Source organism: Exophiala dermatitidis (assembly GCF_000230625.1).
Source record: "Exophiala dermatitidis NIH/UT8656 unplaced genomic scaffold supercont1.4, whole genome shotgun sequence".
NCBI lineage: Eukaryota > Fungi > Ascomycota > Eurotiomycetes > Chaetothyriales > Herpotrichiellaceae > Exophiala > Exophiala dermatitidis.
In genome coordinates this window covers 95,896-118,598 of record NW_008751649.1, presented here as the reverse complement: position 1 = coordinate 118,598, position 22,703 = coordinate 95,896, and the positions used below count along the sequence as shown (strand labels likewise).

At 53.5% G+C, this 22,703-nt stretch overlaps 7 protein-coding genes across 8 annotated transcripts; 6 read left to right on the top strand and 1 right to left on the bottom strand.

Moving 5' to 3' along the window:
• Positions 1-1,187: 1,187 nt before the first annotated feature.
• Positions 1,188-3,458, top strand: HMPREF1120_04390 (uncharacterized protein; the record flags this gene model as incomplete). Its single annotated transcript, XM_009158518.1, has 4 exons — positions 1,188-1,670; positions 1,819-1,869; positions 1,981-2,225; positions 2,279-3,458. 4 exons carry the CDS (start codon positions 1,188-1,190, stop codon positions 3,456-3,458), a joined length of 1,959 nt encoding a protein of 652 aa, XP_009156766.1.
• Positions 3,459-4,144: 686 nt separating this feature from the next.
• Positions 4,145-6,397, top strand: HMPREF1120_04389 (MFS transporter, MCP family, solute carrier family 16 (monocarboxylic acid transporters), member 10). The gene is made up of 2 exons (XM_009158517.1): positions 4,145-5,054; positions 5,111-6,397. The coding sequence occupies exons 1-2, from the start codon at positions 4,492-4,494 to the stop codon at positions 6,246-6,248; spliced, it is 1,701 nt and encodes a 566-aa protein (XP_009156765.1). The 5' UTR covers positions 4,145-4,491; the 3' UTR covers positions 6,249-6,397.
• Positions 6,398-7,402: 1,005 nt separating this feature from the next.
• Positions 7,403-9,024, top strand: HMPREF1120_04388 (indoleamine 2,3-dioxygenase; the record flags this gene model as incomplete). The annotated part of the gene is made up of 2 exons (XM_009158516.1): positions 7,403-7,899; positions 8,001-9,024. 2 exons carry the CDS (start codon positions 7,403-7,405, stop codon positions 9,022-9,024), a joined length of 1,521 nt encoding a protein of 506 aa, XP_009156764.1.
• A 459-nt stretch (positions 9,025-9,483) lies between these two features.
• On the bottom strand, positions 9,484-17,303 carry HMPREF1120_04386. 2 transcript variants are annotated; one of them, XM_009158514.1, is made up of 3 exons: positions 17,083-17,303; positions 15,987-17,016; positions 9,484-15,735 (listed from the first exon to the last, which is right to left on the bottom strand). In XM_009158514.1, exons 2-3 carry the CDS (start codon positions 16,528-16,530, stop codon positions 15,470-15,472), a joined length of 810 nt encoding a protein of 269 aa, XP_009156762.1. In that variant the 5' UTR covers positions 16,531-17,016; positions 17,083-17,303; the 3' UTR covers positions 9,484-15,469. The 2 variants fall into 2 exon arrangements, with proteins under 2 accessions (XP_009156762.1, XP_009156761.1); XM_009158513.1 differs by having other exon boundaries at positions 15,987-17,303.
• On the top strand, positions 11,368-15,400 carry HMPREF1120_04387 (uncharacterized protein). The gene is made up of 2 exons (XM_009158515.1): positions 11,368-12,079; positions 12,419-15,400. The coding sequence occupies exon 2, from the start codon at positions 14,842-14,844 to the stop codon at positions 15,325-15,327; it is 486 nt and encodes a 161-aa protein (XP_009156763.1). The 5' UTR covers positions 11,368-12,079; positions 12,419-14,841; the 3' UTR covers positions 15,328-15,400.
• Positions 17,304-17,888: 585 nt separating the features above from the next.
• Positions 17,889-18,722, top strand: HMPREF1120_04385 (uncharacterized protein; the record flags this gene model as incomplete). Its single annotated transcript, XM_009158512.1, has 3 exons — positions 17,889-18,107; positions 18,167-18,300; positions 18,428-18,722. 3 exons carry the CDS (start codon positions 17,889-17,891, stop codon positions 18,720-18,722), a joined length of 648 nt encoding a protein of 215 aa, XP_009156760.1.
• Positions 18,723-20,712: 1,990 nt separating this feature from the next.
• Positions 20,713-22,552, top strand: HMPREF1120_04384 (uncharacterized protein; the record flags this gene model as incomplete). The annotated part of the gene is made up of 2 exons (XM_009158511.1): positions 20,713-20,789; positions 20,854-22,552. The coding sequence occupies 2 exons, from the start codon at positions 20,713-20,715 to the stop codon at positions 22,550-22,552; spliced, it is 1,776 nt and encodes a 591-aa protein (XP_009156759.1).
• Between the last annotated feature and the right edge of the window lie 151 nt (positions 22,553-22,703).

The following is a 22,703-nucleotide window of genomic DNA, read 5'->3' as shown; positions in this document are numbered from 1 at the left end:
CAGTGCCTGCAGCGCCCGCGCGGAGCCAGCTTATAGGCGACCTCGCCTGGACACCAACCCTGGACCAAGCGCGCACAGGCACCGATCTGCCCGCTAATCACGACGCTGTAAGTGGCATCCCAGCACCTTTTCCTTCCCAAGTGGCTTTTCCTCCCTAAATCCTGCGGCCTGGTTCTTGCTGTGCCCCCACCGTCGACATCATCGCTGGCATCATACCTGGAAGATCATCGTCATCGTCGTCGGCACCATTGATCAATGCCCCCCAGCACGCCCGCAGCGCCGCCCTTAACCCTGCCAATTGCCAATTGCCAATTCAAGTTTGGGTTTGGGCAGGCTGCCTGTTCCCCATTATCTGCCCACCGCTGCATCTGATTATTGTCTGCCGCCTCCCTTGTAGCGTGCGAACTGGAGCCTGAGCCTGAGCCCTCCGCCGCCGTCGCCCGCCCACTGCCAGTGCATTATTGCAGCATCAACATCAGCATCACTCATCAGCTACTGTATCAGCATCATCCACTGCCAGTGCATCACGCTGCTACTACTATTACTTGCTGCCCGGCACTGGAGCTGTGGCCGTGGCCTTTTGCTCTCATTCCCACTCCCGCACCCCTACAGTGATCCTCATCATTGTCCGCTTTCTCATTCTTTCTATCTCCTCTCACACTACCTCCACGCCTTCACACGTTCTCTCTATCTCTGCTCTGTGCCTTTGCAGCCTCTCCTATTCTGCAATACGGGCATCACGAGCAGACCTCACCCGAATAGTTAGTTGGCGTGTCATCAGTCATAACCTTCCGCTGAGAAGTTGTGCTGACCACGCCACTATTCTTTGTCCCATCTTTGGCCCTTCACCTTTCTTGGGATAGTCGACATCATCCCAACTCCACCGCCAGTGCCGCTTGTGCTCTGGTCCCAGTCGCTTATTCATCCTCAGCCGGGGCGCCCCAAGACGATCTCGACCAGTCTCTAGCCCGCCGCACTTTCCACTCGCTGCGCAGACCAGGCCACTCATCTCTCACCAACCCGTCACCACCAGTTTCCATATTCAAATCTCCCTCTGCCCTGCACCGTCATTATCACGTCCGCCTCATTTGTCATCTGCTGGCGCTGGGCTCCCTGCTCTTCAGACGTTCCTCTCCTCTACTCTTCCTTCGCCGACCGTTGTTCAAGCCCTCGGAGCCGTCGCTAAAATGAGCACAATCCAGAATCTCAAGAATTTCATACGTCATGGCAAGCAAGCCAGAGTCGCAGAACCTCCTCGCGATCAACCAACAACCAACGTCTCTCCTATACATGCCCAACAGCAAAAATACCATCACGGCATAAGCGAGCCTGCGGTCGGTCAGCGACAACTCCAACAGCACGTGCAGCCTCAGCCAGGCGAGTATTCCGCCGCTGCCGTAGACAACCGCAATGTCGCCGCACAAGCCGGTGGTGCCGCCGCCAATGTCGCAGGCAAGCATCAGAAGATTCAGGCAGAGATCGAGAAACTTGTCGCCGAAGAAAGAGAGCAGGCCAGCAAAATGCCCAAATACCCCGGCCTTGAAAGATACATACTGCTGGAAAAGATGGGCGACGGTGCATTCAGCAATGTGTACAAGGCGCGGGATACTCAGACCGGCGATGATGTTGCCATCAAGGTCGTCCGGAAGTTTGAAATGAACTCGAATCAGGTATGCTTAAAAGTTATCGTGCATTGCCTGCTCTTGATTGCTGTTATTGCCCCATCCCCGTCTCATTCGTCCTAACCATTTCCTGTTCTCTCTGTACTCGCTTCTTCATTTGTTGCAAAGCGCAAAACCAACTTTTCTTCTAACCTAGGGCGATGCTCATCTTCATCCGAATTTCAAAAAGCAACCAAAGGGCGTGGAGGTGCGCACATCCTTTCTGTCGCTCAACCCCTACCTTTGTCTCCTATTTATTTACTTTCATTATCCGGCTGGTTATTACCGCTCCGCGTTCGTAGACTAACTTTTTCCCCAGCGAGCCAACATTCTCAAAGAGGTGCAGATTATGCGCCAACTGGATCATCCCAACATTGTCAAACTCATCGATTTCTCCGAAGCACGGCAGTATTACTACATCGTCCTTGAGCTGTGCCCCGGCGGAGAGTTGTTCCATCAAATTGTTCGCTTGACGTACTTCAGTGAAGATCTCAGCCGTCACGTCATTACGCAAGTTGCCAAGGCTTTACGATACCTGCACGAAGAGTGTGGTGTTGTCCATCGGTACGTTGAGTGTAGATTTGTCTGGTACCACGGTTTACTGACTTCGTCTGCAGTGATATCAAACCAGAAAATCTCCTTTTCTACCCCATTCCCTTTATTCCCACACGAAACCCAAAACCAAAAGGCCCGGATGATGAGGATAAAGCCGATGAAGGCGAGTTCATCCCCGGTGTCGGTTCTGGCGGCATTGGACAGATCAAGATTGCCGATTTTGGCCTTTCCAAAGTCATCTGGGACTCGCAGACTATGACGCCTTGCGGCACTGTTGGTTATACGGCGCCAGAAATCGTCAAGGATGAGCGTTACAGCAAGTCTGTCGACATGTGGGCCTTGGGGTGCGTTCTTTACACCCTACTGTGTGGATTTCCTCCTTTCTACGATGAGTCAATCCAAGTTTTGACGGAAAAGGTCGCCCGCGGACAATACACCTTTTTGTCCCCCTGGTGGGATGATATCTCGAAGTCCGCCCAAGATCTCGTCTCTCACCTACTCACAGTCAATCCTGAGAAACGTTACACCATCGATGAGTTCCTGGCACATCCTTGGATTCGTAACACTTCTGAACCCACTTATGCCGCTGCAGATGCTCCTCCCTTGGCCACTCCCCTTGCAGTCCGACAGAAGCAATGGGCACAGGCGGGCAATGTCCCTGCCGATGCGTATGCGCTCGGGACGCCGGTCACTCCGGGCAAACGAGCCGACTTCCGATCTCCTGGTGCTCTTAACCTTCGCGAGGTCTTCGACGTCGGTTATGCCGTGCACCGCCAGGAAGAAGAAGCAAAGAGAAGAAAGAACTTCAAGCAAGGCTACCGAGGAGCGGGTGTGCCCGGTGGCTTGAACCCGTTGAACGAGGATGATGATGCCGAGGAGGAAGAGTATGATGAAGAAGTCTCGAGCAAAGTCCCCAAGGCACAGCAACCCGCCGACGTCTCCAGCATGGAAACGAAAATGCGCCAGACGAATCTTGGGACCCAGCCGTCGTCGGCTGCGCAAGCACGTTCGGCTGCTGCTCCCGCTCGAAGTCAACACCACACCAACCAGCAACAAGAGCGAGGCTACGGTCAACACAGTGCTGCCGTCGCGGCCGCAGCCCGGCAAAGCGTTGGACGGCGAAACAAGCAACCGTTTGAGCTCAGCTTGGACAATTCGACGCTTTTGGGCCGGAGAAATAAAGGAGCCAGGCACGACCAAGTGCAGCCCTCGAAATTGCGGGAACAGTTGAGCGTTCGATGATTGCAGCTGGCAAGAATGGGGCGAAAGAGTTGCCGGACTATGGTCTTTGAGAACAGGGATTCGTAGAAGGGCTACGGGCCAGATCAATCGTCTAGACTGCAGACTGACTTGAAGCATTTGGCGTTGCTGGGGTTAGTTGGGCTTGTTTGTTAGTGTTTTTGGCGGCATTGTGAGCACAGAGGCAACGCAAGGACGAGAGTTTGCTAGGCGGCAACAACATGATGACTCTAGAACACGAAGATGGCTGTTCTGTGGTCGAAAGCCTGCCATTAGACATATGATGAATGTACCAATATGACCTGAACAAGGACGGCAGAGTAGTCGTATACCCACAGTCTACTAGTACAGTATGTTGCCAGTAAGCTCAGTGCCGTGACCGCGCCCGTGTTTAGATGGCTGATTGTTGTTTAGAAACCTGGTAGCTACCTAAGTAATTGTCGGGTACTTGGGCACAGTATCTTGTCAGGAGCCCACAGGATCATCATACGGACCTCACTAACGAAGATCGTGGAATATACGACCTGCCACGCTTGATATACGCCTTGAACATTTGTCAGCGCTGCCCGGGTGTCTTTCTGAGTACCATATTATTAGGTAATCCGCGATGCCGCAATTCGACGCAATTGATGCTCGGACCGAGTTGCAACACCGACGTAGGTACTTTTTACATACAAAATTGTGCTGTACGCCGCCTCTATACGCGCCGCCGCGGAGTTGACCGCATTCGTGCTTTTTCTTTTCATGTACGAACCTCTTCCATCGTCGTACCGGTCGGTGTGTGTTCTCTCTCTCGTCGGTGGTCGATATTCTTTTGCTGCGAGCCTCTGCAGGAGAAAGGTGAAGTTGCTCTCGAGACACTCTATATATAACCCACTACTGCTGTCCTCGGAGTTCTATCTCGCCCTTTGAGTTCCGTGTCCAAACAACTTGAAGGCGCAAGTATCCGGTCGGAGTCCAGTCCAAATTGCCGTGATTCGCCCGTGCCGTATCACAACTACGGAGCCAGGTACCTATAAGATACTTTTATCAGTCGATGACCTTCCACTCCACTGATAAGCCGCCTCGCGGAGCGCCCCAGGACCCGGCTGAGAAGGCAAGCCATCTCAATCCAGCGGCAAACGTGCCAGACCAAACCCTACCGCCGTCAAATAGGACCGCGGCCGCTGCGGATCCCGAAAAACAATCATGTCAGGGCGCTGAAGGGACGCTTGGAGCCGCAGATACGGCAGGCGACCGCAACTTCAAGGAGCAGTCATGCATCACCGCAGAATCCAACCATGACTCGGAAGAACTGTCTTCCTGTGGTCGCCCCGTCGCTCTGTCCCGGCAGAACACGAATGGCTCGGTCGCTGCCGCACCGTACACATCCTACAGCTGCGAGTTGGAAAGGCCTCACAGCCGTGAGCGGCCTCGATCCACACATCTTCGTCGCCCCTCCTCGTCCACTTCTGCGTCCACGGCGGATGACGACGCAAGTAGTTATGCCAATGTTAGCAGGGTCTCGACTGATGCATACGGCAACACGTATCCCGAAGGAGGACGGATAGCGTGGCTTTGTGTGTTCGGCTCCTTCTGCGGGCTCATGAGCGGCTTAGGGTAGGGCTGTTGTTTCGTTTGAGCCGGAAGAATGAGACTCACTGACAACTGGACAGGATGATGAACACTCTCGGTACATACCAAGCATATCTTTCCACCCACCAGTTGCGTGATCACAGTTCGAGCACGATCGGTTGGATCTTTGGCATCTATGCATTTTTGTCCTTCGTTTTGGGAATCCAGATAGGTCCCATCTTCGACGCAAAAGGCCCTCGGTGGCTCGTCCTGAGCGGATCAGTTTTTATGCTCGCCAGCCATCTACTGATGGGCATCTGCAAAAGTTACTGGCAATTTCTCATCGTCATTGGAATCCTTGGTGGCACGGGCACGTCTCTGGTCTTCACCCCGGCCATAGCTGCCATAGGCCACTTTTTCTTTCAGAAAAGAGGACAAGCAACCGGTATCGCCGCCGCAGGAGGATCTCTAGGCGGAGTTGTCTTTCCCTTAACCCTGCAGGCACTACTTCCCAAGATTGGTTGGGCCTGGTCGACTCGCGTGTGCGGACTGATCAACCTTGTGTTGCTGATTGCGGCCAACCTCTTTATCAGATCGCGGCTCCCGTCACGCAAGGCCACCAAGGAGAACATTCTGCCCGACTTCCGTATCTTTCGAAACGTTGTATTTGCATTGACCACCGCGGGGATCTTTTTCATTGAATGGGGCCTCTTCGTCCCGCTCACCTATATGAGCAGTTATGCTCTGCGCCACCATGTGTCGACTGATCTTGCTTACCAGCTCGTCGCCATTCTGAACGTGGGGTCTTGCTTTGGACGATATTTTCCCGGTCTCGTGGCCGACAAAGTTGGCCGATTCAACTGCATGGTCATCACGATTGTCATGTGTTTGGTATCGACGTTGGCTTTCTGGGTGCCGGCGGGCGGGTCTGTCGCGTTGTTGATCGTGTACTGCCTTGTCTTCGGCTTTGCGTCAGGAACCGGGATTTCACTGACGCCGGTTTGTGTGGGTCAATTGTGTCGGGTGGAAAACTATGGGCGGTACTACGCCACCTGCTATACGTTGGTGTCGTTTTCGACGTTGACAGGGATCCCCATTGCGGGACAATTGGTTACCGCGTGCAATGGCGACTACTGGGGGCTCATCGCTTTCACCGCTTGCTCATATGCAGCGGCCAGTGCCACGCTGCTTGGTGCTAGGGTCGCGGGCGCCGGATGGAGCTTGAAAGCCATTTTTTGAGTATATACATATACATACATCTAGATCGAGATCTCAAGTTTGAATAATATAAAAGCATTACAGGATTGACAACACTTTGCGGCAGTGCTTAGTGAACGGGTTACACCGACCACTGAAATGACCGGGAATTGTCTACACGCCTGTGCCACGCAAGCGACCTGATTGCACTCTCTTCCCAGGAGCTGTACAACGCGAGGGACCAGTCGCGGCTGTCGCTGGAAGCGAGGATGCCAGCCTTGTGCCACTGCCGGTTCGGCCTGCAGTCAGGACGGTGGACTCCACACGGGGTCCTCGAGTAACCAATCAGACAGTCAGGCAGGGCCGGTCACGTGCGAGGCCGCATCAATTCCGGCCAGACCACTCACATCAAAGCATCTTCATCACGTCCTGCCCTTGCGCTGGAAATTCCGGCCTCATGATAAACAATTACTCAAGAGTAAAAGGATCAAGAGGGGTAGAGGTGGGCTTCTCCTTGACGCCATGGCTGCCACCACAGGCTTTTGTCAGCGATCAGATCAACTCTGGTAAGCAGATCGTGATGCGTACCATCATAGCCCGTGGATGTCTCGCCAGCGACACCATGGACTTTGACAGAGTACAGCCGGGGACGTGGCAAGCAATATATGGTCTACCAATATGCTATCGCAGACACTGGAAGCTATTTGCCTCCTGGGCATCCGTCGAGTCGACAAGTTCTTCCACAGTGAGAGCTGCCATGCTCCGGCAGATGTGGTTCTATGCCAAGCACGACAAGGCTACGATTCCCAGCTCCGACCGTCGACAGCATCAGGTACATTGGGACAACAGATCAAGCTGGGGCCTCTTTCCTGATTCTTTCGACGTGTTGTGGATTGTGATTGCGGTGTGCAGGGCGTCCTGGAAACGTCGCGCTTCTCCTATCTTATGAACAAGTTTGATGAGGGTCGTGGCCGGAATTAAAACCGGCCACGATGATATATACACCTGCACCCCCAGATCTTGTCGAAGTTCTCTTGAAAAGGAAGACACTCAGTCTGGCTACTTTTCCTGAGACTATCGCAGCTGAGCAGCGTCACGTGTTGTCATCATTGGTTCCCCTATCGGTCTTGATCTCACTGTATTGACCACATATTCCTGTCCTCTATCCGTCCCTGACCTCTTGCTGTGCCTCCACAATGTCGTTTCTTACCGAGTCTCCCCCACTGCCGCCCCTATCCACCGTCTTCCCGCATCTTCAGGCCGATGCCACCACCCTTCCTCGATCAATTGACCCCTTCACCATCACAACCTCCACGGGTTTTTTGCCATGTCGTCAGCCTCTGCTGCGTCTGCCTCAACAGTTTGACGCTGCGTCCGACATCTTGGACGACATGCCAATAGTGAAAGCGGATGGCTCGCCTGGGTTACTCGCGACTTTCAAACTCGGACCACTGATTGACTCCGGAGCGCTGCCGGATCTGACCTCCCACATCGAGGACCTCCGTCTCGACGACGGTTCGTACGACTTGGAAGCCATCACCGCCCTCTTCCGCGACTACAGCTTCCTTGCGAGTGCCTACCTGCTGGAGCCATGTTGGGAGAAATGGTCCAAAGACCATGATGCTGGCTACGGTCTAGGTCGGCCTGTATTGCCACAGTGCATTGCGGCACCGTTGGTCAAAGCAGCTGACATGTAAGTATCTCAACCACACCTCCTAGCTTCATACACTTCCAGTTCTTCATTTGTAGGTTCGATGGGTATACGTACACCTGCTCACACAATTCAACATCTAGTCTCGACCTCCCACCCTTCATGTCATATGCCGCCTCGTATGCACTGTACAACTACCGGCTGGTCGACCCAAACCTAGGTGCAAGCGTCTACGAGAACCTACGGCTCATCCGGGCCTTTGAACGTGGACTCAACCCGGCCAGCTCCGAGGCCGGCTTCGTCCTCACTCATGTCCACATGGTTCAGGAAACAGGGCCCCTGATTTCCGGAGCTGTCAATCTTTTGTCTACCATTGAAGAAAGCCCCAAGGACACAAGTGCCGCAGTCAGTGCCTTCCAGACCATGCTGTCGGCCATGAAGCGCATCGAGGAGCACATGGAGCAGATGTGGACGCACTCCCTCCCCAAAGACTACCTGTCGTACAGGACATTTATCTTTGGCATCACATCGCAGTCCATGTTCCCCGATGGAGTTATCTACAAGGGGACCAAGTACGGCGACTCCAAAGCACTCTACTTCCGCGGCGAGTCTGGCGCCAACGACAGCATTATTCCCTTGCTCGACCATCTTCTTGAGATTCCGATGCCGCCGAACCCGCTGACCGAGATCCTGCGCGACTTTCGGTCTTATCGGCCCAAACCGCACCGAGAGTTTCTGGCGTGGGTGATGAGCAAGAGTGCTGAGATTGGTGTCAAGAAGTATTGCACTGGTACCGCTGACAATGATGATGACGACAACTCTACTCGTCTTCCAACATTGTATCTGAAACTGCTCGACCATGTGCGCAGTTTCCGCTGGCGCCACTGGCTCTTCGCCCGCGAGTATATCATCAAGCGGTCGTCGCATCCCACTGCAACAGGAGGCAGTCCGATCGTCACTTGGCTGCCGAACCAGCTATTTGCCGTCATTGATCTTATGGACTCGGTGTATCGGGACAGTGGGTTGAAGGATGTCGTTGAGAAGGAGGCTGGGCATATTGATGCCCATGAGGCCAAGGTCGTCAAGGATATGATGGACAATGTCATCACACAGAGGGAGAAGCTGGATCGTGAGGTCAAGAAGTATTGTGCGGAGCGAGGTGCATGATTGTGATGTTACCTTTGAATGTTGTCCTGCATTGCATTGGCATCTTGCGATATGTATGAGAGTCAGGACCGTGATCCGGTGGCTACCTTACTCGACAATCTGTTCGAAGACCGCTCCAACAAGGGTCCTCCCTATTCAACATATTCCAGCTGTTGCTAAGGTTGACCGTGTCCACTGTGGAAAGTAGCTATCAAGACTCGATTGGTCCAAAGTAGGCCAGCCTGTATGCCAGCCAGATCTATCTAAACTTCTACCGCAGTGGATGACTTGTATCTGACCACATGGTATTCAGCCTTGCCGCCTTCTCCCCAGCTACAACTTGAATGCCATTTCTTGCTGGAGGCACTGTAGCGCAGTATCACCGAACCTCATCGAGTCATGTGAACGCGACATTCAGATCCAAGTGATGTCGTGGCTATAGTGATATCACCTACAATTCAGGTTGCGACAATACCTCACTTCACCTTCACCTTCAGTTTAATTACCACAAGTGACGCTACTACTCTGCCTGTCGCAGCGTCGCATTATTCCATTTTCAGCTATTGTTATTCACCTTACTTCACTCTATCTATCCGTGTCACCCAAGTGACAACACACATCACTCGTTCTATCACTACTTCATACTGTCGCCAAGCTTAGTGATATTGTCCTGGCGCTCCCGTATTCACTCTCGAATTATTCACTGTCGCTACTCTCAGAAGTATAAGTAGCCCCCTTCTCCTCCCTCTTCTCCTCTCTCTTTCTTTTCCTTCTTCATCAAGGACCAACCAACCAGCCTGGCTCTGCACAGCCATCGTTGCCAATTGCAAGGTGCCTTTGGCTTTGGCTGAAGGTCCCTTGGCTTGGCCGAGGCTGTATACAATGGTGTCGCTCTGGTTGGCTGAAAGCCTTCCAAGGGGGTTTGGCTGGAGCAGCCTACAATGGTCTTCTGCCTTGGTATCGCGAAACCCGCAAATCGCGAAATCACCACCACGAAAGCAAGATCGCGAAATTGAAAACCCGAACTTACAACTGCGATAACTGCGAAAACCACAAATGCTCAACTGCAAAACTGCAAAACCATAACTGTGAAATGGTGGTGCAGATCAACAATGGCAATGTAAGTGGTTGATCACTTTTAACTGCGACAATTTCAACATCTCAAAGACACCTTACTAACCTATCTGGCGCAGTTTAATATCACCTCTATCAGACATGTCTGATAGATCGACTTCAACCCTCCTCCTACAGACAAGTGCTCTCTGCCTTGAACATGATCAAAAGACACTTCCTTCGTCAACCTCTTGCTCCTTACAAAAGTGCTCTCTGCCATGAACGACAATCAACCATCACGCCTCAAATTCATCGGATCGAGCCCCGGATCATCAGCCTGGTCAAGTTGAGCAGCTGAACTTGAACTTTGTCGCCTGCCTGCGCCTACGCCCGCGCGACACTGTCAAGACAGCAAAAGCAGCATGCTCTTTCAAGGCTGATGATGCCGGTATATAAATAAAAATACACCCTATGGTGGCGACAATTCAGTCGTTGTCTGGTTAGTGCAGACCTTGCTTCCCTTTCTCTTGTCTTGTCATTCATGATGCTGACTTTGAACAAGAATCCTCCTCCTGCCCGAGGCACTGCAATATGGAGAAGTCAACAGCAACAAGGCTGCTGGCGCTCCGTTGACGTGCAGTGGTCGGCGTGGCGTGCTGCCTGCTTGATTCGTCGCAGCACCTGAGGAAGCTCAAAGGAGTATTCGGCGCGACGGTCAAGTTGACCCCACGCGACATGTTTGGCTGGATCATGCGGACTTGGGTGAGGAGTGGCGATGCCACTCCCACCATGCCATAAAGAGTGTGGTCGTGGACACACGGCGACACTCTTCTGATGGCAATCCTCGCGAAGCTGAGCGATAGAGCTGCCCAAGCCCAGCTGGTCCAACTGGGTGTACATGGGTGAGGAGTGGCGATGCCACTCCTCGGCCTGTCTACAACGCCTCAGGCGGGCCGTGCAACCCCTGCCCCGGATGGGCAACCCACGAGAGGCAGAGCGTATTGGGGCTTCCAAGCGCGGTCCATTACCATCATCTGGTTTCTAAGATGATGTGATTTTCCAAAAGGCAGGAGCGAGCGCCCGTCCCTCTTGTCCATCGCTTCATCCTACAATCAAAACTCCCTCTGACGGTGGGTGGGGGGCAGAGGAAGGTCTCGCGCAAGACCGATATGCTACGCGGCTTGCCCCTGTGGGTGCAAGATACCCCCACCATTTGATCGGAAACCCAGCAAGGTCCTGTCCCAGCGCAACACCTGGGACCGATTCGACTGCCGCGGCCGCCTGGCAGGCCAGATTCGAGCACCTGCCAGGCGGCCGCGTATCGGCCTGCTGGCGAGCATTGCATGGGCTGCACCGGCTTGCTCCGTTTTTCGCTTCAAGCTCTGGTGTGTCCGTCCCTCGACTCCCATGTCCCCAATGGCCGATGGCCGAGTCTTGCAGTAGCAAGACTCACGGGACATTCCACAGATGGGGCCATCGAAGTCCCCTGGTTCCGGGTTCTGGGCATTCGAACGGCCGATGGCCGCGTCGATGATCCCTGCAACAAAGCCAGGAAGAATGGTCCCTCTGGGAATAGAGAGTCAAGGGCCGGCCACTCTGGCTGCAAACCACTGTCGTCGGAAACGCACAGCGGAATTTGAAGGACAGTAAGCGGCTTGGCTTTGGCCTGCTACCGACCCAGCCCGCCAAGGGCCCTTGTGGCTTTCGACAAGCGCAACGGGTCCGAGCCACTGGAATACAAAGGATTTGCTCCTTTGGGGTGCAAGTTGTCCACAGTGACCGACACAGTGGTTGTCCATCTATGTGGGGAACCACGACAGGTTCGGTGCTTGTCATATCCGTGGCGGCTCCGCCTGGAAAACACAGGTGGCCGACAGGCCCGGGTTTCCATGGGCCCCTTCGACAACCTGTTCAATATACCGTTCGTTGGTTGGGGCTGCTCTGAAGCTTCCTACCAAGTCGGTATATATAAAATTATCAACACCTGAACACCAACTGGCGGTAAGTCCTGGCTTGTGCAATGGTAAGTGAACAAACACCCACACAACACATTCTCAATCGATCATTCACTGATATCGCGGATTGGCATATTCACTGCTCAGGTGTTCATGTGGTCGGTTTTTGGATTCACTTTCAGAGAACACAGGGACAATGACAATGACAACAATGATGGTGAAGATGAAGATAAAGATGGATGTGATGGTGCCACTGGTACTTATCTCCCATTTTCTTCAAAGGACATCCACTCTTGGACTTCCCGCGTCATTGTCATTGTCATCTCTTGTGTTCATATGGAAGCCAAATGAATTCCAAGAACCGGCCACGTGCAACAGCGAGCATGAGTGCCAACCAGCATGAACAGACAAACAGCAACCACAGCCACAGCCAGCCGAAGCGGCAGCAGTAACAGGACGGTCAAGGGCCGTGGGACAGTGGTCGCGGTCGCAAACTGGGGCTGCCCCTGTCAGCTGGGAGGAGGGTGGTGGTGCGTGCTGGAAGAGTCAGAGTCGAGGGCTGCGGGGGTCTGTCGCCCGCCCACAAACTGGGCCTGCCCCTGTGCCTTCGGAGGAGGGTGGAATTATATGCCCGTGCCCCTGTTCCTGCCCACGGGGTCGTCGGTGGTAGAGCGAGGATGAAAGGCTAAGCCTCCCGCACGAGGCTTCCTCATCCTTGCGGTGTTGATGGCGATGCCATCAACACGAGGCTGTACAAGATCACATTGATCTGCCTTGCCACGTCAAGTCATTCCCCGGCCGGGACGGTAAATCAGGGGCAGGATGGGAGTAATGTGGTTTCTGACGCAACAACAACAACAACACCAACGCCCTGCTCCTCCTGGGCCAGGGAGTGCCGTCGCAGTTACGCCGACAGGAGCAGTACGACAGCCGTCACCATCATACGACGGTCTCGTCAGTGAGGCCCGTGGGACGGGGGTTAGGGGTTTGCGACCTGAGGAACGGGGGTTGGGGGGTTTGCGGCCCGAAGAACGGGGGGTTGGCTGGTGCGATGCACCAGCTGGTTGAACCCCTTGGCAGGACCTCCAGGTTTGGGGTCCTATTCCTTCCGCGTGCCACCTTCGCCACGGAAGGTGGCTCTCACGCCGCAGCAGCATACCGAGAGGTCGTCCCACCAATGGATCGTCAAACCAAACCAACAAGGTCCCAGGAGTCGCACCAGACTGCGCCTGCGACGGGTTCGAACACTTGCCAGGCGGCAACTCCTGGGACGGATTCAAGTGATCCTGCAGAGCAGCCAAACATCATGGACGAGTATCTGGGAATATCCCCGATGGGGATGAAACCAATGACACGGCCGCCGATCAACCGGTGTTTGCCGGTAATGCCAACAAAAGAGCCTTGGTCCCCTCTAGGGCTCGGGACCAACCAGCCAGGACAGTATCAGACCGGGGCTGCTTACTGCAAACTATACACCCGTCAACGAACAGTCATTTGGTAACACCAACATGAACGTCCAAAACCCCACTAGGGCTCGGCAACACCCAGGCCGAAAATCAGCACGGGCCTACTGCCATTGCCAACAATACAATCATCAAACAACGGCTATCTTCCAGGGAACAACTCCTGGGGGGACAGATTCAAGAACCGGCCAGGAGCGGCCGCATGTATATACGGCCGCTGGTGAGACGGACAGCAACCACAATGCTGTGCCTGTCGACGGCAGGAGTATCCAGCACGCCGCCCCAGCTGGGGCGGCGAGGATGTCCGAATAGATGGACATAGGGGAGGAGTGGCGATGCCACTCCTCCTGCTGTATACGGCCAATCGAATGGGTTCCAAGGGGGAAGGGGTCGTTTTCATACGATTGACACAAGCCATAAAGGGGAGGAATGTGTATCGGACTTCGCCTTGGTCAATGGTACTGCACACCGAGGAGTCGACTCGAATCCACGGGTCGCCAAACCAAATCAGCAAGGTCCTGGGACCCATCGCAACTCCTGGGACAGGGTCGAATAATACCTGCCAGGCGGCCGCATGTATGCGGCCGACAATGCAAATGACAGCAGCAAGGTGCTGTACCTTCCGAGGGCAGCGAACCCGTTCGAGAATCTCCCCTCCGTCTTGAGGTGGGGGGCTGCGGTTGACCGTCAAGGCATGGGCTGGGGTGTACAATTTCCCAGTGCCACATTACGCGGAGCGGCGATGCCGCAGAAGAACCGGGGGTTGGTGATGGTGCACCTGCTGCTACGGCGTTGCCGCCGAATGGACGCAAAGGGATCGAATTTCGCATCATCGGGATAGCCCATAAAACAAAGAAATGGGTGTCGCCGTTAGCGCCGTTCAATAGCAGCGGCGCCGTCGGCCCTCGCCTCTCGAGGCCCAGAAGAAGATCATGGCGGAGATAATGCCGACTATATGGTGAGGGCCACATAATGGGCCCAATCCCCGAGTATCCGGGGTGGTGTCTCTGGATCACAGATCAATCGAAAACAGTCGGCCTCCAACATCCACCGAAGGCACTGGAGAGATTTCCAGATGATCTCCGCTGGAGTATGCCTATCAAATAAGTGAGGCTGCTCTCGCAAGATGGGTGGGCGGATTGGCGGTATAGGTTGAGAGGGAGTTGGCGAAGGGGATGGTGGATGGGACCGGCTATGGGCCGTGGGGTGGATATGGGGAAGGGGGAGGGATCGGGGGACAGGGAATGGAAATGAGAATGGTCGTGGCTATGCGACGGGGGATACAGCTGTCGAGGAATGGATAGGGGATTCTCCGCCTTTACCACCCGAAGGCGCGTCGCTCGGTGGGCGGAAATGGCTGCTGGCCGATGGCCAGCGCCAGCGCCAGCACCAGCAGGCACAACAGCAAGCCCAACAGCAGGCGCAACAATTTCTGCAACAACCGCAGCCTCGGCCCAACCACAACAAGAGTTGCTGCAACAACCGCCGCAGCAGCAACATCTTCTCGGCGACAGCACAAGCGCAGTTCGCAAAAAAGCGGAAGGAAGCCAGAAGAGCATCGAGAGGAAAATCTGGGCCCAGGAGTGGAAGATGGCCGTGGACATCCTTGTCCTTTCCATCACGGCGGATGGTGGTCGGAGCATCATGGCATCCGACCACACAAAGAAGTCGTCCAGGTGGAAAACACCACCATGGAAGAAGTGGTGGCACCGTTCTCCCTGCCCCTGGTGGTAGCGGACCGAGGGAGTCAAGAACGAACGAGTTTCAAAAGTCGCCCAGGTGGAAGATACCACTGTCGAAGAGCTGGTGCGACAAAGCGCCTGGTCTCTCTATCCCCACTGGTAGCGATCTGAGTGGATTAAGAACGAACGAGTTTCATCATCAATGTTAAACAAGAATAACAAATGAACAATTTACTTACACGCATCTTTCTGAGCAGCCCTTTATTTTTCATTGACCACTAACGAGTTAAGTTGACTTGATCTCTCTCCCTGTCTACACTGCTTTCTTGCCCTGGCGTTTGTCCGTGTTCAATCCGGTCGTGCTGGTGCTGCTGCCACTGCTTTTTCCTTTGTTCCCACCTTTGACAAGAGATTTGATAATCAGCCAGACGAACCACAGCGTGCTGCTTGTTCTGCTTGAGTCGTACTCCTGCGGCCGGTCGCCGACCTCTGCCATGGCGCAGACAAGGTCTGCGAGCTCCTTCTGCAATTTATGGTGTAGATACGCTGCTGTCAGGTCAAGACCGTTGGTGATTCCGCCTGTGATACAAACCATCATCCAGTGTCAGTATGGACAGTAGTGACCCACGACGAGCTGGCAATGACATGACAAGCAAGGAAAGGGAGGTATACACTCCCTATTCGAGAGACAATTTGCTAAGGGCATTTACCGGAAGACTGAAGGAACTCCAAGCCCATACGTGCTAGAAGTCCAAATTATCCGATGCAGCAGTCACAAAGAAGACAGGCGGGTTGAAAAGAATTGGTTACAAACGAATAAGGATACTCACCACAAGTCCACAGCCGCCCATCGCTTTCCCACCTCCTATCCACGAATTCAGCGGCGGGGAACTTTTCCTTCAACTTGGGCAACAGGCCCCTAGGACCAGTCACACGCTTTCCATCCAGTAAGCCGGCGTATCCGGCAGGAAAACTGCCCGTGCAGATGACCAGGAAATCTGTCGCGGCGGCATTTCGATGGGCTCGGATGAAATCAAGCACGGCCTGATCGGGGACGAGATTTGGGTCAGGCCCGGGGATGAGTAGGGTGTCGAGATTCCCCGGCTGTACTGCTGGAGAATCCAACCCGTCCGTCACTGGCAGTGTTGCTGAGGAAGTCATCGGAGCGTGTGTGTCTGGACCAGAGGCGCTGATGTAGTGGATGGACACGTCGATGGCCAGGTTGAGCAGCGGTTGTGGCAGACCGCATGACTGGAGGTATGTCGGGGTGAGCATCCCGAAGAGATCAATGGGCGATGCATCCAGGAGCTGCACAGGCGGAATGAGCAGTACTCCCACGCGGAGCGATGTTGCTTTGGGGGATTGCTCGCTCATGGTTGTTGTAAGCTAATTATTGGACCAAAGTACTCGTGACCAATGTTGTTGCTCGTGTCTATATACGGTGTTGTGCACGTCGAGAGAGGTTCTTGGATGGAGCTGAGGACACGGGTTGCTGTTTTGGGGATGACATAGCTTTTTATACCACCAACATGATTCAATGTAAGCCCGACAATGGAGCCATAGAGTATTTCTTCCACGTTACTCTCCCGTTGCAAAGAAAGCTGGTGCCTTCGATCCCAGGTTTGAGAACCTTACAGATGGCAGCAGATAGCCGAACTCTGCTAATCAACTTGAGGTTCCAGAGTGGACCATCGCACAGGCTGCAGCATTTCTCTTGGTCTTGGCTCAGCCTTGGAGACGATGATTGGCCGACAGCGGCGTCACAACACGGAATCCGAACACGCCATGTAGTGGAGCATTGAACTTGACGTGGAGAGGGCGTTGAGCCAATGCTCAGTGCAACGGGAGGCCGGGTCGTCTCTAGAAGGTAATAATAAGTTGGCTGAATGTGGTCAAGAAGTATAAGGGGACTGCAGCATATCATACGATGCAGCTTGTTTGCTCCGATAGTAGTGGTTCAAGTTGCTACTTCGGAGGTCGGGCCACAAGCCTTGAAAGCACCAAACACCAGCAAGGACAGAAGACATATGTTCCGCGGCCGGTCACACAGGTAAGAGGGAGCAAATCAGGGAGATAGATGGCTAGAGCGGTATAATAACCTTGAAGAGGTTGGTGAATGTCCGTGGCCAGTGATGAAGCTGGTGGTTGTCTGCTCGAGTTCAAGTTATTCATAGGAAGCAGGTTCTCCGCCGGGCAGGTTAGCCGATTCGCCGGCCGGACATTGTGGCTCTTGCCGTTCCGGCGCCATGCCGGATGCGGTGCCGTATCACATACTACACTTCTGCATGGTAGTATTTTAGTATTATTACTGGCGAGCAGTTGCGACGCAGTGCAGTGGAACATCTTCATCACCGCCGCCAGCCAGACCCCAGACCCCAGCACGCAGTCTGCAGATTCAGACCAGGATGCAATCGACGGGACAATTGCCTCGAACCTGAATTAAATCATGTCGCTGGCCGCCAGCTTCCAACCACCGCCTTTTCAGTCTCTGTCCTCCCATCCTCCTCACCATCACATCCCACGCCCTAAGACCTACCTAGTGCTTCTTGGATTCACTCGCTTCTTCTTTGTTTATTTTTCTCGGTCGACAGCCGTTTCGTTCTTCCTACGACCTTTTTAATATGCCCCCATTCCTGAGCATGCGACGCTTCTCCCGCTCCAACTCCATCCACAACAATCAAGCTCCCCAGTCTCCACCGACCTCGTATACACCGCCTCTCTCACACGCTCCAATGCTGCCCAATGGCACCGGTAGCTCCCATCACGATTCAAGACCCGTGTCGGCCAACACCGCCTCGAGCTTCGACTTTGCGAACCGGCCGCCTGTTCAATACCACATGAATACGCTGCCTTCCAACGTCGTGGGCAATCTCTCACGAACAGATCAGATTGTCTTGAGACATTTCTGGGAGTCCAAGTATGCCGAAAACAAGGCTAGAGACCTGCATTTCGTACGTACTCACTGCTCATTGACCTCTACTGTTCGTCCTCGACTGACGGAAATGCAAAGCTCAAATTTCCGTATTTCCCACAATACCCCGGCCACCAGGATCTCATTCCATATTGCGAAATCTATCACTTGGTCAAGACGTCGCCGGGAGCGAAGATACTTGGCTTGGGTAGTGCCAACGGTGTCTACATCGGGTAAGTCAAGTGTCCGTGCTCGACCTGTCAACGGGCGGTTCCACACCGCACTGCATGGCTATTCCATTTCCACTGTTTCCATCCCATTCAACTTTCCAAGTGCTTTACTCATTGACTTCACTTCCAGCTTCGAACTCTTTTCCGGTTCGCAACTGCACATCGACATGGACGATGCCTGGCACAACATCTCTCACCATCGCGTGAGTTTCAAGTCCTACGAGAAAATGCTCAAAGACCCAGCTTCGGACGCCGCGTTCAAATCATGGCCGAAGCCTCTGACCATCGAGTTTCTCGAGGAGCAATACCAACGCTGGATGTTGGACCTGACTGCTTTCTGCTGGGATACAGAAGAAGTCACGGAGTTGGGAAGTGCGGCCGGTGGGGGGAGTGTCCATGGCGACATGAAGGGCGAGATGTTGTGACACCTACTCACTATGCCGGCCCGGAGGACGGCAACAGCCTCTCGAACATGATCTGGAAAGTGTTGTGGCATCCAGATCGGGTCTTCCAAACCTCACCGGCTTGGTAATCCCGCAATTCGAAACAACATACGCGAACCACCCGGGCGTTATATGACACAACTCGCTCAAAGATCGAATATCAATTCAGCACACTCTGCCTTCATGTATCTTCCGCACGAGCCTCCTGATCGCATATGCCGACGTTATTCACGACAAAACAAATGAAGGCACTTCTTTTACAGTTTTTTCTTATCCCTTGGGGCCACTGTACCACGCTGGTGTTTCGACTGGTCATCTGACGGGCATGCCATCTGCCAGCCGTATGCAGCCTGCCACACGCCCACACATACGCATAACGAATATGACCAAGCATAACGCCATTAATGCCCAACGAATCACAAAAAGCAAAAGCAAAGGATCTCGGAAATCTACCTATCACGAAGTTCAGCTGATGGCGCATTGAGGGACTCGAAAAGTCCACGATTGAAACGAGACATGACTATGACACTCCTTGACTCACAAAATTGGACATGGCGAAAAATGAGTTGATGAACAAACCATAATTGAGATGAGGATGGATGGATAGACGATGTTTTTTTGTGATATGGGTCCGAATCAGACTTGCGTTGGTAACGAAAAATGGAAATGATTGCTACTCATTCGGTTTGCTATACCTACCTAAGTAGTGAACGGGACTCTATCTTTGCCTCCATCCTGCACCATTGCTCGGGTACCGGCAACCTTGGGAATGCATGTCCACCGCCACAAAGTTTCCACGTCGAGTCCCTCGCTGGCATGACCACTGTTGTCCGTGTGCTGTGCATTTGAGATATCCGAGTCCTCTTGACTACTGTGACAACAAATCGAGCATCAAAAGATACCGGGACGTTACGGACGTACTGCCCAAAGTCGGCACCTGCCCCTGTGGCCGGGCTTTAGATATCATGAAAACAACACCCACGACTCACAAGAAGTAGCTGGATTGGGGGTTTGTGGCAAAGCGGCTTCCATTCCCCGTGGTGGTCATGGATCGAGTGTGGCAAAATGGTCCAGGCTCTGCTCCTGTGGAATGGTAATATCAAAACTGGGATTCAGAATCGTGTTTCCAATGACCGGCAGCAACCTCAAAATGGTGATGTCGAATATGTATTGTTGGACACATTGGCCGTTGCTCCTGACATGAAACATGATAAAACGAGATTTGCTTGCCTAAGTCAGGTTGTTGTGTTGTTTGAAGTACAGACCTAAAACGAACAGACTTTTGTCTGTGACCATGCCGACATCCATCGTCTTAACAGGGTGATCGTGTAGTTCGTGGAGAACTGGCGCCTGCTCCTTGTGCAACACAATTCTGACTCTTGAGAACGCCCGAGGAGCCTAACAACGCTGCACCCACAGGGCACCCATGCTTGCTTCATCCCGTGGCTTCTCAGCTGGGCTTCACCCTCTCGCAATCTTTGTACAATTGTTGGTTGTGGTTGACAACAACCGCCTGTCGTGACACCTGAACATGCAGTGTTTCAGTCTCCCTCCCTTCCTTTCCTCCCGTCTTCTCTCTCTTTCTCTCTCCCCCTTCCACCTCTTATCTGCACCTTTTTGCCACCACATAAATAGGCAATCACGACGCGGATTGTGATATGTCCAGGCGGGTTGCCCCAACCACAACCTGCTGTGACTGATTCCACGTCTCTACTTCTCGCCCGGCCTGACTCCGACAGACGTTTCCGAGTCAAACATCTCCCATGCACGCCTCGTTTGGCGAAACTGCGCATTGCTGAAAGCGCCTGGAGCCTCCCACTTCCTCTTCAGCGCCCTCATTGTTGAAAAAGCTAGCCTATCTGTGCTCTGATGCTTGAGGTGAAATATCAACCCGCCTAGGTTGTTTCTTCTCCAAGAAACACCAAAGCCGTTGGAGCAATTTGTCTATCCGGTGCTGGCTCGTAACTTGGGTATGGATGTCTCCAGAATCTGGGGTCTCTCCGGACTCTGGTTTTGGCCGGCAGGTCGGCATAAACCTGCCGAGGTAGAGTAAGTGCTATATCTATTGTCCGCCTGTACTCGATTATAGCAATGCTTATGATTCTGTCTACAGGAAGGTAGATAACTCCACCGACTTGAGTCCGCGTCGACAGGCCAAGCTCGAAGGCAACGCCTCCCCCACCGGTCGAGAGACTCTCCTAGAAGAGGGTTCAGCAGCTGCCATCAAGCCAGTCATTGAGATACGTGGGTCAGGCTCCAGTGTACCTGCATTTGAGCACATTCAGCACCCGACGAGATCCGATCCCGCCAGTTTGGCATCGCACGTCACCTCCAGTTCAATCTCCGGCCACCCTCAGACAAGTGGAGAAGGCCGTCCAGGAGAGCCGGGCGATATCATCTGGGACCAGCCTGAACGGCCAACCTCACAAAATGGAGCGGACCACCCCCGTTGGGGAGACATTGTCCGCGCTCTTGAAACGATCAAAAACACAAATCAGCAGGTAACTGACACGGTTGGAGAATGGAATGCCTCTAGGACTGCTCTGTTCTTCATGTTGGAGACAACCATGCAGTCATTAGATGCGTTCACACAACGAATGACTGGCTTTGCCAACGACTTCGGACTCCCTTCCGACCTCACGTCTAGGTTTGAAGGAGTTCGCGAGGATTTTGAACGGGTATACTTCGAGTTTTTTGCGCCTTTGCACGCTAGGCAAGAGGTATACACTGAAGCTGAAATGGACATTATCCACAAGCTTTATCGCTGTGACACACTTCTGGACAGATTGATTGCTGGTCATACTGACATATCGTCGCCGGCAAGCCCTTCTCGTGCCTCTCCGGCCGCTCCGGCGCACACAGTCGACGAGAACCTCCTTAGGTTCTCTCCAGTAGCTGAACGATACCAGTCTCAGCTGCATGAGGTGGATAATATCCTGGAAACGCTGGAGGAAGGACGCGTGGAGCGTGCTCATCTGATGCAGGAACAAGAATCCCGAGCTCGATTAGGCCTCACTTTGGACCCCGAATCTCTACAGTCCCTGGCGTCAATCCAGGAGTCGGAACCTGTATTGCTAGAGGAACTCGATTATGCCGAACTGGTCTTAGGTGCCTTTAGATGTCTGATGCATGACGAAGAAGCTTCCCAGGTCCCCGAGGATGGCCTATTAGGCACAAAAGACGATGTCGGCGGTCCGCTCAAGCCTACTGACCCTATGTCCTCGTTGGACTCCTCCAGAATAACCTCGGCCAATCTACAGAAACTGCAACTGCCCAGTCTAACGCTTCAAAGGCTCGAAACCCTGCAAACGCGCTCCATCAAGTTTGCAGACAACCTGACAGGGCCGATCGCAGATCCCATCGACCGGAGCAACTTTGTAAACATTTGGTTATTGCATCGAACGTGCTCCGTGCCAAGTCTATTCCGCCAGTTTGTCGATCTCTTCAATGTGGACAATCTGCCAGGACACCCTCTTCTTCGCAAAACACCGGTGGAAATGGAACACTTCTTCCTGCACATGTGGTTCAACGACGGTTCAGACGTCGACTTTGCTCACCATCACCAGTTCGCAAAAGACCATGGCTCGAAGCTGGTGTATGTCGCAGACTCGGTGTCCGTCGAACACAGCAGCGACTCGTCGTTCACTCGAAAACCTGCCTCTCTTCCGCTGCTGCGGTTGGACCCGTCCACCACGTCTCAGGATATCATTTCCCGAGCAAGTCAGACGAGGAAGGAAGTTCGATCGTCGGTGTTTTACCACGTTGCACGAACTGCCCAGAGCCATCCTGCGTCTGGTATCACTTTCATCTAGACCGTGATTGATACTTGTTACTGGGATATTTTGCATGTCTGGTTCAAGGTGGGACGAAGGAGCCGTGGAAACGCAAGAATGGGTAGGGAGCTGTACAAGATCCTCTCGTGAGATTGGATTGTTTCTCGCGGCTAAACTCTCCTGCAATGCG

Coding starts and splice junctions, on each gene's coding strand:
- HMPREF1120_04386 (XM_009158513.1), bottom strand. CDS start 16,530: ATGAGCGAGCAATCCCCCAAAGCAACATCGCTCCGCGTGGGAGTACTG. Junction 15,736..15,986: donor TGGGCGGCTGTGGACTTGTG/GTGAGTATCCTT, acceptor TTTGTATCACAG/GCGGAATCACCAACGGTCTT.
- HMPREF1120_04387 (XM_009158515.1), top strand. CDS start 14,842: ATGGCCAGCGCCAGCGCCAGCACCAGCAGGCACAACAGCAAGCCCAAC.
- HMPREF1120_04389 (XM_009158517.1), top strand. CDS start 4,492: ATGACCTTCCACTCCACTGATAAGCCGCCTCGCGGAGCGCCCCAGGAC. Junction 5,055..5,110: donor GGGCTCATGAGCGGCTTAGG/GTAGGGCTGTTG, acceptor ACAACTGGACAG/GATGATGAACACTCTCGGTA.